Source organism: Antedon mediterranea, chromosome 4 (genome assembly GCF_964355755.1).
Source record: "Antedon mediterranea chromosome 4, ecAntMedi1.1, whole genome shotgun sequence".
Lineage (NCBI taxonomy): Eukaryota > Metazoa > Echinodermata > Crinoidea > Comatulida > Antedonidae > Antedon > Antedon mediterranea.
This window is the reverse complement of record NC_092673.1, coordinates 1241849-1253219: the sequence shown is the minus strand read 5'-3', so window position 1 is coordinate 1253219 and position 11371 is coordinate 1241849. Positions and strand designations below refer to the sequence as shown.

Genomic DNA, 11371 nt, shown 5'->3' with positions numbered 1-11371 from the left:
ATGTATTTAGTTTTATCATGGAACTATAATAGTTCCATGGTTTTATTTATTTCAACAATATTTTCCGAGGGCGGTCCAACCAGATCTGATAATAGCCTACTGACTTGGGAAATCCCGGACTTTGAATGGTAAATAAAATGTTTGGAAGGAAACGGGGAAGGAACCGTAAAGAAAAGAATAGAATGATGACATGTTTACTCTGAATAGCACTCGTGTAAACTAAAATGCGGGGTGATGTTGGTCTCTCTAACTTGAACAAAATAATTTATCTGTAACCCTAAAACGCGGACAAAAAAAGACACTCCTAACCTACCTCCTACGGAAACTTAGCCTTTATTTTCATTTCCTTCCTTAAACTGCCATTGTTTATTCATTTAAAATGTTTACACTACATCGTCACATAAACTTCCAAAACACAATGAATAGCTGTAGGCCTACTAGAGGATTCCTTACAATATTCTCAGATTCTTTTATTGGAAACGGACCAAGGCAAAGGTACAAGAGAAGAGTAGGCATTTTACGTGTGATGAGAGAAAAGTCACTAGAACATGGCAATGAACTTTAGTATATCTGTTTTGTGGATTATGAAAACGCCTTTTATAGGAATTTGGTTAAAAAGATGCATTTTGTAAAAAAAAATGTATTCGAGGGAGGCGTTTATTTAAAGCGGGGCTTCGAATAAATAGGCCTACGGTATATATTATATTTTCAGGTGTTGTACGTGACCACTGCGGTTGATCCGTGAGAGGGACACTGTAATAAATACAACACAAACCACTGTTAACACGATATAAATTTATTTACAATCGCATGAGGTGCAATAATATCCTAAAGTAACTATTTCCCAAGTGTTTGTGTGTTTTGTTATCAGGAACGCCACGAGTTATTGAAACAAACAGGCTAACAAAAAAGGAATTTATACATTTCTTAAACCAATAGCACTATACAGACGTCCATTATAATTGTTGTATTATGCTGTACTTAAGAGGGAGTAAAATTACATTTAATCTCACACTGTACGACGACTGAGTACAGACAAAACGGTGTGAATTGCCGTCTCCTCCTCCCTCCTCTAAGCGTCACATTCAGTGCATACAGATACGCTTTAAACATCGAAGAAACGGACAACATCCCGAACTAGATGCCGCTGGTGCGTCAGATGTGTAATCAACACTTTGACCTGTGAAAAATCCAATTAGCAACATTTGTGAACGGTTTTTTAAAAAGAAAATGTCCCGCAAAATTAATGTTGATGAATTAAACTTATTGATATATAGTTTGCGGTACACCACGTATATTAGTTCTGAAAAGTTGAGTTTTTCGACGTTTCGATGAATATGCTTTGATCGTCCTCCGTACCTTGTTGCCCATGTGTGACGTACGATATTCATGCACTTATTTAACAACAACTTTAAACGAAATGCTAAAACGATGTTGCGGTACGGCCTACTACAACGATATTTGAACAATAATTATCGATATTTGTTGTTTGGCGTCTTCCACAAAGTTTTTCGTAATACCAGCCTAAAGATCTCTTACACTATCAAACTTTATGTGACAAAAAATTGATGTGCCCATGGACATAATGATGTCATATCACTACCCTCTGCTTATTTGGGCACATCATACTTTTGTTGTCAAACTAGTTTGATAGTGTAGACAGAGCTTAACAATGATTGCAATGAACAGAATCTTACCTATAAGCGTGCTCGGTACCTCCAACTTCTTTTTCGGTTTCTGCTGCGGTAGAGATAAGTAGGCCGACCTCTGAGACCCTACTGACCGATCGTGTAGGTCGCTATGCCTATGCCCTGGAATTAGCAACGAATCTGGGGACATATTTCGATCATCACTGAATGAAATAAATACAATTTTAAAAAGATACTTTGTTAACCAGGGTGGTGCGACTATCTTTTTAACTGTTTTGTGCGAGTTAGAAATGTTTACATGGAAACATTACATAGAAAAGTAGTTTCACCACGTGGTATAATTTAAAGATGTATTGTCCCCCTGAATTATTTTTTTAACTTTTTTTTTGTTGAATATGATATTATAATCTTACATAATAGTTATTCAATTTTACCAAAAATTGGATGGAAAAAAAAAACAACTGTAATTTAAAGCAAGAAACATTCAAATTGGCTGCCAGCAGATTTTTGGTTGAATTTAACCGTTTATTTTGTCTTTTTAAACGCGAAAGCTGCAAAATGGACTATTTAAAGTCTGATTTTATTAATCTTCGTTTTTTATATTTTTGGGGGACACTACATTTTTAATTGTTCATAGTATATTTGGACTACAGTACATACCTTTCACTGTCAAGTGAGCTAATACTATCGGTGTCCAGTGATAGCTCAGTCTGAATTGCTGTGTCAACACTTTTCGTATCCTGAAAAAATGATGGCGAGTGTAACGTCAGCAATTTAAACGGCGTATGGTGGTTGTATGATTTTATTTGGATTTATTTATATTTATTATATTTTAAAATATACATACAAAGTTATAGCATTACTACAGATATATTAGAATATTTTTCCAGGATAGCTCTAAAAAGGTTAGTAGCTTATTTCCATTGTATTAATATTATATAATTATCATCTCCCGACTCTCTGAAGCTGTGTCTACACTATCAAAAATGTGATGTGTCCATATATTGACATGATGTCATATCACTACCACATTTTTTAGAATACCACTACCATATTTGGGCACATCACTACCATTAGGCACATCACTACCATTAGGCACATCACTACCATTGGGCACATCACTACCATATTTGGGCACATCACTACCATATTTGGGCACATCACTGCCATATTTGGGCATAGTTCAACTAGTTTGATAGTGTAGCTTAGACAGAGAATGAAGTTGATAATTATGTTCTTACCTGAGCTTGTCCATCGTTGTCTTCTTTAACCTCAGCATTTCGTTTTAACGATTTTATTTCCTTTGAAAGCTAAAAAATATACAATGAATTAAACGCAACCCATATAATTACATCAAGTTATTAAATTAAGTTGGTCAGATTACGGTACATTCGCGCTAACGTCATTGCGTTATATCTAGAGCTTAGTTAAGCTTGGTTCCCACTAGAACGTAATGCAAGGACGTAAACGCAACGCAAGCGTTTTAACCAATGACAAGCAAAGTTATAGACAGTTAGCAATCACAAGCGAATAAGCCATCGCTTGTGATTGGTCAATTCACTAGCGTTGCGTTACGTCCTTGTGTTGCGTCGCTAGTGGGAACCACGCTTAAACTAGAGACGCAACGCAACGACGTAACACAACGTAATTGATTTGACCCACCTCCAGCGATGGATTATTGGAACAGTTGCTTGTCATTGGTCAATTCTGCGTTATGTCTGCGTCCTTGCGGTGTGTTTCTAGTTGGAACCAAGCGTATTAAACACTGGGTGCGGTGGACCTAACTAAAACAAGATGTATTCAAATACGCATAGTTACCATGACAATATCATGCGCGTGAAGACTACTGGATAAAGCTTTTTCAACTAACAATGAAAACCATGATTGGTCACTCAATGTCACCTGACCATTCTGTATATATTGGCTATGAAGTTCTTTCAAATACTGGACAAGAGCCACGTCTTCGTTGTCTGAAATCAAGTTGAAATCATGTTAAAAAGGAAATTTGGTTAATATTTGTCAAAATCTATGGATTAGGCAAAGATTAATTGATAAGAAGGATTCTATTTTTAATTTATTTATTACGTCATACCATCTTGCCTTGCTTGTTGCCATGCCATAGCATCATTCAATGCTGATGTTATTCGATCGTCTAAACGTTGTTTTAAACTTTTTAAGGTTTCTTTGAGTTCCTCGTTATCATACTCATCAAAATCCCCGTTGTCATTAGATTCACTAAAAGAGATCCGAGATAGCTTTTATGTAGAACAAAAGAGTGAAGGGGCCTAATCGTGACGAATTACATGGCCCCTAATCGTTGATATGTAGGTATGCCCGGCATGAAACAAAAAGAAAAGAGTATACTTAGGCCTACTATTACACCACACATTTCTAATATTAATATGTTTTAACATTAAGCTCTGTTTACACCATCAAACTGACTGACACACTGACAAAATGGTAATATATCCATATATGGTATATCACTACCATATTTGGGAACATCACAATTTGTTTTTGTCGAACTGGTTCATTTCGATATCATTAACAGTGACATGCATGTTTACCTTTCACCGCCGATAAGAAATGGTGTATGCTCGTTGTCTGTCGGCTGACGTGACGCAACGATGTCCGACTCAGTGGCACTATCGGAGCCATCTTCATCTAATTGAGAGTCACATGACCTGTGACAAGAATTACATTATTAATTACACTGGTATTTATAAATTACAAAATTCACCCTTTTAATATGAAGTAAAAGGGAGACTCTTTACAAATAGGTGCGTGCAGAAGTATCTGTAAAACTTGGTTCCCTATGATTCAACGCAAGCAAATTGACTAATTACAAGCGACCCGCGTTGGCATACTTTTGATTGGTTAATTCGTTTGCATTGCGGTTTAGGTTCTTGCGTTGCGCCCTAGTGTGAACCAAGCTTTATAATAGACCAATCCCGAACCGTTCTACTTTATCTTCTCCCATTATTATGTTCCTCCTAATTTCGCGCCGTTCAAACTGTGTCACATTTTAATGCTATTAGTGAGTGATTTTACCTGAATACGTCAGATGTTTGAGAATAACTATTGGATGTACAAGATTTGAATTCGAGTGATGTTAAACTGTTGCAGGATTCCGAGTGTTTGAATGAGTGTGGATCGGTAAGTGTTGCCTCACTATCTGTAAATGCTGTAATAAATAAAATTCATGTTTTAATTAATGCTTAGTTCCTTGGAAAAACGTAAGCGGCGCGAAAGTGATTTGACCATTTACAACCGACGAATTATTGTGATTGGTCAACTCACTTGTGTTACGTCTACGTCCTTGCGTTGCGTCTCTAGTGGAAACCAAGCTTAAACTTCAAACAGATACCGTAGATTGACATTTAACGCGCGCGTTTTAACATAATTAGGGCTGTGTACGCCGTAATGGAATGGCACATCAGTCACGTGAAGAAAAGCTTATGCACACTTTTACAGGTAATAAGTAGCCTACCAGCAATTCTGTAATACCATTATTATTAATATTTTTGTTGTTTCATTAATACATCATACGTACATGGCTGTAGAGGTCGAGGTATGGTCTCATTGAGTGACGTAATAACGACATTGGTTGCTTCAAGTAGACGAACCTGTTGATCACGAGTCACCTCGCTTGATTCTTGAAAATTAAGAAAAAAGACAAGAAATACAAAAAAGGAAAATCAACTAATACTTTATTAAATTGTACCAATAGCTTGTAGGCCTACTACTCCTCACAATTAATAATACCCTGTAAAACGTGGTTCCCAACAGAGACGCAACGCAAGGACGACGTACGCACAACACAAGCGAGATGATGTGATTGGTCAAATTATTTACGTTGCGTTGCGTCGCTAGTGAGAACCAAGCTTTAGGGAGATAATAAAAGGTACCAACCTATTGATTTTCGATCACCATGTACCTATATAGCCTAAGGGTGATGTTAAGAGCCGACAGTCTAGGCCATGCCAATGCCTAAAATAATGTCTAAAAAGCAAGGCAATCTAACAACACTGAGGAGCAGCTCGTAACAGTCCTCCTTTGATCTTAATAGGCCTATGTGGCTGCGTACTGTACTACGTATAATCGCAGCCACAGATAAACCCTTTGATCTCCGGAGCTCAGCATCATGTTGTTAGATATGCCTTGGTACTATAAAAACCTATAATCATACCTGATGATTTATGAAGTTCGTTGTTCATGGCAGAAAGAACTAAGAGTGACGTAACATCTGATATAACAGCTTTTATGTCGGACTCGCTCCCAACGGAAAGGACGGATATTGGGCTGGAAAACCCGAGAGCAACGGGACGAAGCATGTCGCTTGGTGTACTACTGTACTTGCTTCCATACGTTTTGAGCTTGACGGCTCTTCGTCGTCATACGCTCCCTCCATTATGCTGTTGTTATTAGCATATAGACGTACCAGCTAAAATCCAAAAACATGTATATTAAATCGTTTAAAGAACTGTCATACTATTGCATAAATAATCAGTCACTTTTGCTATTTTCATTTTAGTATGCACACGATACGTAATTCTACCGTAATTTATACAGATATATCCAGCGAAATTAATTGTTAAAATTACATTTAATAACTATATTACATGCACGATAAGATAATAAAACCATATAGGCCACGTTTTAATAAAATTCTTACCTTGATTTCTGCCGTTTTGAAGCTTTACACTACACTATTTTTCATATCAAGCTTGTTTCACGTTGTAGTAGGCAACGTATTGCTTAAAACGAACACTGTATTGTGGGGCGGTGACGTAACACCTGGTGCGAATTTGAATACGTCAATAGCACCTGTACAGAGAAAGGCTAGACTTCGTGAATAAGGGGGTTATTAGGCCTAAATTGGAAAATGATTCATAATACCGCAACAAGTCACGAGTCATTATTAATACTATTGTTATGTTACCATTAGTTAGGGTCTAATGTAAAGCACCTAGAGGGGTCTGTGATCCATTAGGCGCTATATCAATATTGTTTATTATTAAAAGACGATTTTACTTAAAGAAAAGTAATTCTACTGTCAAAACTATTGTATTTATAAAAAAAAACAAGTCGCGTTTAGCATGTGCGCACAAGCTAAACGCGACTTGTTAGAATTACACGCGGCGTTAACATTGCGCACATGCTAAATGCGCGACTTGTAACTAAGAATTCGTAAACGTCATCATATTAATTAACTTACTGACTTTATGCGCAAAGACGCACGTTGCTAGAAAGAATTCACTTATGTTACTAAAACAACATTATATAAGGGTAAAAGTTAATTCTACCATATCAACAGTGACGCAACTTCCGGGTTCCCATGAGAGGCACGACCAGTGTCCGCTAAGATCATTGTACTTCCAGAACCGCGACAGGTCAGACGTGTGCGCTAGTTGAGATATTGTTTCTTTAGATACATACGGCGTGAGGATCATCGCAGTTGTGGGCTTCATAAAAGGTTAAATAATCAATTTTCATTGTTGATTTTTCTTAAAACAGATTGATTCACCATCAGATGGTATCAGGCGGAATTGCTCGACACGCGTCAAAAACGCGCATTCTAAACGCGACTTGTAACTAAGAAACTTGCTTTGGTAACCAAATTCGATAGCAAACATTAACCATTTTTTGTGCAAATCCTACGGCGACAAGATAGTTTTGTAAAGTTCAACAAAGGCAATTCGATGGATTTATTTGATATATCCATTCCAACGGAAACCCAACTAATTAAAGCAAGTAAGTAACATTTTGACTAGTACTCCATAAAAACTTTTAAAAAGCTAGTAAATTTTAAAATTAAAAAAAAGGTTTATGAATGTGTGTAGCCTAGGCTAGGCCTAGGCTGGCACTAGGCTAAGCCTACAGTAGGCCTTAGTTAGGCCTCGCAGTAGGCCCTATATTATATTGATAAAGTATTGTTTGTTTTTCCCCAGATGCAGGTTGCAACTCATCAATAGGCCTACAACAAAATTCATGTAATGCTAAAAAACTGTTACTTAACTGCAGCTTACCAATGAAAGAGATCATATGCCCATCTTCAAATCATCCAAATGTTTCCATTTTAAATTTTTCAGACACCAATCATGAAAATAAATTAAAACCTCACGTTACAGCCAATCGTCGTGGTGATAATAATGACGTTTCAAATTCTTATATTCAAAACTCAACCAAAAATGGTTATATGAGTGAACTACCATCATGCAGTCTTGGATTAACCCCAGAAAGGAGCTTGCAACACGTTCAAAGCAAAGCATCGGATATGATAGTTTACACCAGAAATAGAAAGCCAATTAAAGATAGGATAAAAACGTCCTTCGATCAAAATCATATTAACTTTTCAGGATGGTTGAAAAGTATGTTAGAAAAACTCAATAATCAAGAAAATATCGAAAATTCGGGGTGTAAGATCTTGAAGGAAGATCTCGGGGAAGATCTAAATTCATCGTCCACAAATACGGTTTGGGTTAATCGAAAGTGTGAACCTACAGTTGTGCCTATTACGTCATCATGTAAGAATAAATCAGCAATGGCCTGTTCAGAAGTAAAACATTGTCTTTCTAACCAAATAAGAACACAATCAGATAGCAAGATGGATCTATCCGTGTGTATATCAAGTGAACGTCAACCTGGTGAGAGCAGAGAGTTGCTCCTTGGTGAGAACAGGGAAGATAAGACCTCAACAACGTCCAAAAATTACAAATCCAATGTCTCGTTGGACCAAGCTTCATCGTCTAGCACTTGCTATAATAAAATGTCAATAAAACCATCAAATTATGTACAGAAAAATGGGTTGTCAGATCACCAAGACGAAATACGTACGAAACCTACATTGGAACCAAATACGTTTACAATTCATGTTAACACTTCTTCGACACCAGGCAATAGACACACAGCAGGTGTTACGTCATCATTAGTTTCCAAAGAACAACACACCGTTTGTAGTAATGCTGGTGAATTTTCAAAGTTAAAGACATCTAGTACAGCTGCATTTCCGTCAGTCAGCGCCATCTTAGAAATCCTTAATCGTTCAGTTCAAGACGTTGTGAAGAAGAATAATGATGCTGTCAGTGAGAGGGTTATTGCTAAAAACAACAATCAGAAGAAGAACATTTATGGAGAGAAGTTATCACCAAAAAACACGATCGTCATTAACCGTAAGCCGTCTGCAATCAGAACCGTCAGTACTTCCAATCCGATTACATTCAAGCAGATAACGGTACCGAATCCGGGAAAAATTGTCATTTCTCGAAATACAAACGTCAATAAAGACGACGTTCTTCGTAAAACAGAAGCAATACGTTCCACCACTGATAAACGTCACGTGGTCTCGTCAGTGGGTTCTAATCAGCAGCTAGGTCATTTTGCGCCAAAACCTACTCATGCATATCTTGCACACGAGCGGATTTCATTTAAAAGAAATGGTATGTCCTATTAATCCTACTAGATTATAATTTAATATATTACAAAATAAACATGATGTGATAAAACATGTGATGTGCCCATATATGGACATGGTGATGTCATATCACTACCATTAAGCATATAAAAAACTAGTTTGATAATGTAGGCAGAGCTTTAGGCTATACAAGTATTGGTAAAGAATTTCAGACAATGCGTACAGTGAAACATAGGCCTATGTGTTGACTATTTTAATATAACACTTTAATTAGAAATACTGAAGTTGTAATGATATTGAATATAGCGAATATTAACTTCTAACCTTTGTTGGTAATAATTTAGATAGTGAAGCAGAAAGTAAAATAAAGCGTCCGATGAACGCTTTTATGGTGTGGGCCAAAGAACATCGCCCGATACTGGCCAATGTCTTTAACGGGCTCACAAACTCTCAGATTAGCGTCAAACTTGGAGAAATGTGGAACGCACTGCCGAAAGACCAGAAACAAGGATATTACGACAAAGCTGACATCATAAAAAGACAGCACAAACGCGATTTTCCAGGTCAGTTATCAAGAGAAATTGTTGTTAGAAGCGGGTTTTTCTCAATTTTTAAAATTTAATCATTTTGCTTTAATGTGTACTCTTTATTAAAAACCTGGTGGTTCTCTCTTTATTTTCTTGATTATGGGAACTAGAAAGAACGGCCAAACTAAAGTTCTGTCAAACTAGTTTGAAAAAAAAAGTGTTTTGTGCCCAAATATGGTAGTGATATGAGATCATCATGTCCATATATGGGCACATCACATTTTGTTGTCGCATAACGATTGATGGTGTAGACAGAGCTTAATCGGAAACCGATCTTGTTCATTTTGCAAAGGTTGGGTATATCAGCCTAGACCAGCCAAGAAACGACGGGAGTCCAAATACTCGTTGGCAAACCTGTTTCCATCAGAGGAAGCCATGAATGAACACATGATGACGATGCAGCAGCAGTCCGCCGCCGATATCAGCAGTCTGTCGTCATACAGAAAGATGTCTGCAAACAAGACTGCATCCGCTCAATCTACCATGTCATCCACGTCGCTTGCGGCGACGACGAATGTTGCAACTAACGTGTCGTCAGTCCAAAGCCAGAAGGTATAGACCCGACTGAACATCTATTTTGGTTTAAGTATTTGTTTATACAATCTATATAAATTTGATAACTAACATTTTCAGAAAATAAAATTCTTACTTAATAAGACCCATTCTCTCGTTTACCACCAAATATTCCAGTTTATTCAGTGCCTCATTTGTAAATAAAATTCTTACTTAATAAAGCCTGTTCTTTCATTTACCACCAAATATACCCGTTAAGTAATACAATGATGAAGTAGTATTATATACAGTGTCATAAAGCAAGTCACAATGAGGTGATATTGGACTTAGACAATTATTTGTTTGCATTGTACAGTTCGTATTGGAGCCATTACAAGTTAATCCAGATAATCCGAAGGAATTTACATGCATGATGAAATCCATCCATGAACATCCAACCAATCAGGAATCTCAACTGGTTCACGTCATGCCTATCCTAAAACCATCATCAGAAGAAACAAAGACTGCTATTGGACAGATGAAGAAAAGAAATCAGACGACGATAAGTAAAGATGTTTTAAAAATGGAAGAATCATCGATAACACCGGAAAACGTGATGTGGTCACCAATGAAGACAAGACAGGGAAGTAAACATGCTAATCTTCTACGATATCCAGTTCAACGTCTTCATCTTGATTTCGACGCGACACATCTTATCTCAAATAATCAGATTCTTGAGGAAGAGCTACACGACGACAAGATCCAACATTGCTTGGAGAGCGCAATGGCGCCGATACATTCTATTTCAGAAACCAGTGTAGAGCTCAACAGGATTTTCAATCACATGACCAATGACGATGATGACGAAGATGAGTTTCAGAACGCTGAATGGTTGAGTGCACACGCGATTGAAATATTAACAGATGTAGAAATGATACCAGATGGTTGTCAATAATTAAGTTTAATATTTTATACAATTATGGTTAATATTTAATTTATAAAAAAAAAACCTTATCATGGTACTTTTAATTATTTTTCTATAAAAAGTGAATTGTAAAATTATATAATAAATTTTAATTTGTAGAGTATGTCTTTCAAAATTATTTTGTATTCACCCATAAAGCTTGAGCACCTTTTGGTGAAGGAGAATTCATTGTTTCAGCATTTTTTTTAATTTAGTTCTAGATATAATTTTATTCATAGGTATTCTATTTTTTCATAAAAAAAAC

General features: G+C 36.7%; 2 protein-coding genes across 3 annotated transcripts; one reads left to right on the top strand and one right to left on the bottom strand.

The window, feature by feature from the left end:
* Positions 1-748: 748 nt before the first annotated feature.
* Positions 749-7735, bottom strand: LOC140046112 (uncharacterized). Its single transcript, XM_072090641.1, has 12 exons — positions 7679-7735; positions 6325-6476; positions 5839-6093; positions 5203-5304; positions 4701-4833; positions 4217-4333; positions 3742-3884; positions 3468-3619; positions 2891-2959; positions 2310-2389; positions 1698-1852; positions 749-1180 (listed from the first exon to the last, which is right to left on the bottom strand). The coding sequence occupies exons 3-12, from the start codon at positions 5981-5983 to the stop codon at positions 1086-1088; spliced, it is 1191 nt and encodes a 396-aa protein (XP_071946742.1). The 5' UTR covers positions 5984-6093; positions 6325-6476; positions 7679-7735; the 3' UTR covers positions 749-1085.
* On the top strand, positions 7313-11242 carry LOC140046111 (uncharacterized). 2 transcript variants are annotated; one of them, XM_072090639.1, is made up of 5 exons: positions 7313-7403; positions 7601-9088; positions 9408-9626; positions 9943-10202; positions 10519-11242. In XM_072090639.1, exons 1-5 carry the CDS (start codon positions 7352-7354, stop codon positions 11095-11097), a joined length of 2598 nt encoding a protein of 865 aa, XP_071946740.1. In that variant the 5' UTR covers positions 7313-7351; the 3' UTR covers positions 11098-11242. The 2 variants fall into 2 exon arrangements, with proteins under 2 accessions (XP_071946740.1, XP_071946741.1); XM_072090640.1 differs by lacking the exon at positions 7313-7403 and having other exon boundaries at positions 7483-7642; positions 8009-9088; positions 10519-11241.
* The last annotated feature ends 129 nt before the right edge of the window (positions 11243-11371 follow it).

What these genes read in the sequence shown, in the direction of transcription:
- LOC140046111 (XM_072090639.1), top strand. Translation starts at nt 7,352, where the DNA reads ATGGATTTATTTGATATATCCATTCCAACGGAAACCCAACTAATTAAA. An exon ending in AACCCAACTAATTAAAGCAA is followed by an intron (nt 7,404 to 7,600) that starts GTAAGTAACATT and finishes GTTTTTCCCCAG; the next exon opens with ATGCAGGTTGCAACTCATCA. An exon ending in CGTCAGTCCAAAGCCAGAAG is followed by an intron (nt 10,203 to 10,518) that starts GTATAGACCCGA and finishes TGCATTGTACAG; the next exon opens with TTCGTATTGGAGCCATTACA.
- LOC140046112 (XM_072090641.1), bottom strand. Translation starts at nt 5,983, where the DNA reads ATGCTTCGTCCCGTTGCTCTCGGGTTTTCCAGCCCAATATCCGTCCTT. An exon ending in AGCTCACTTGACAGTGAAAG is followed by an intron (nt 1,853 to 2,309) that starts GTATGTACTGTA and finishes TATTTCATTCAG; the next exon opens with TGATGATCGAAATATGTCCC. An exon ending in GGTACCGAGCACGCTTATAG is followed by an intron (nt 1,181 to 1,697) that starts GTAAGATTCTGT and finishes GATTTTTCACAG; the next exon opens with GTCAAAGTGTTGATTACACA.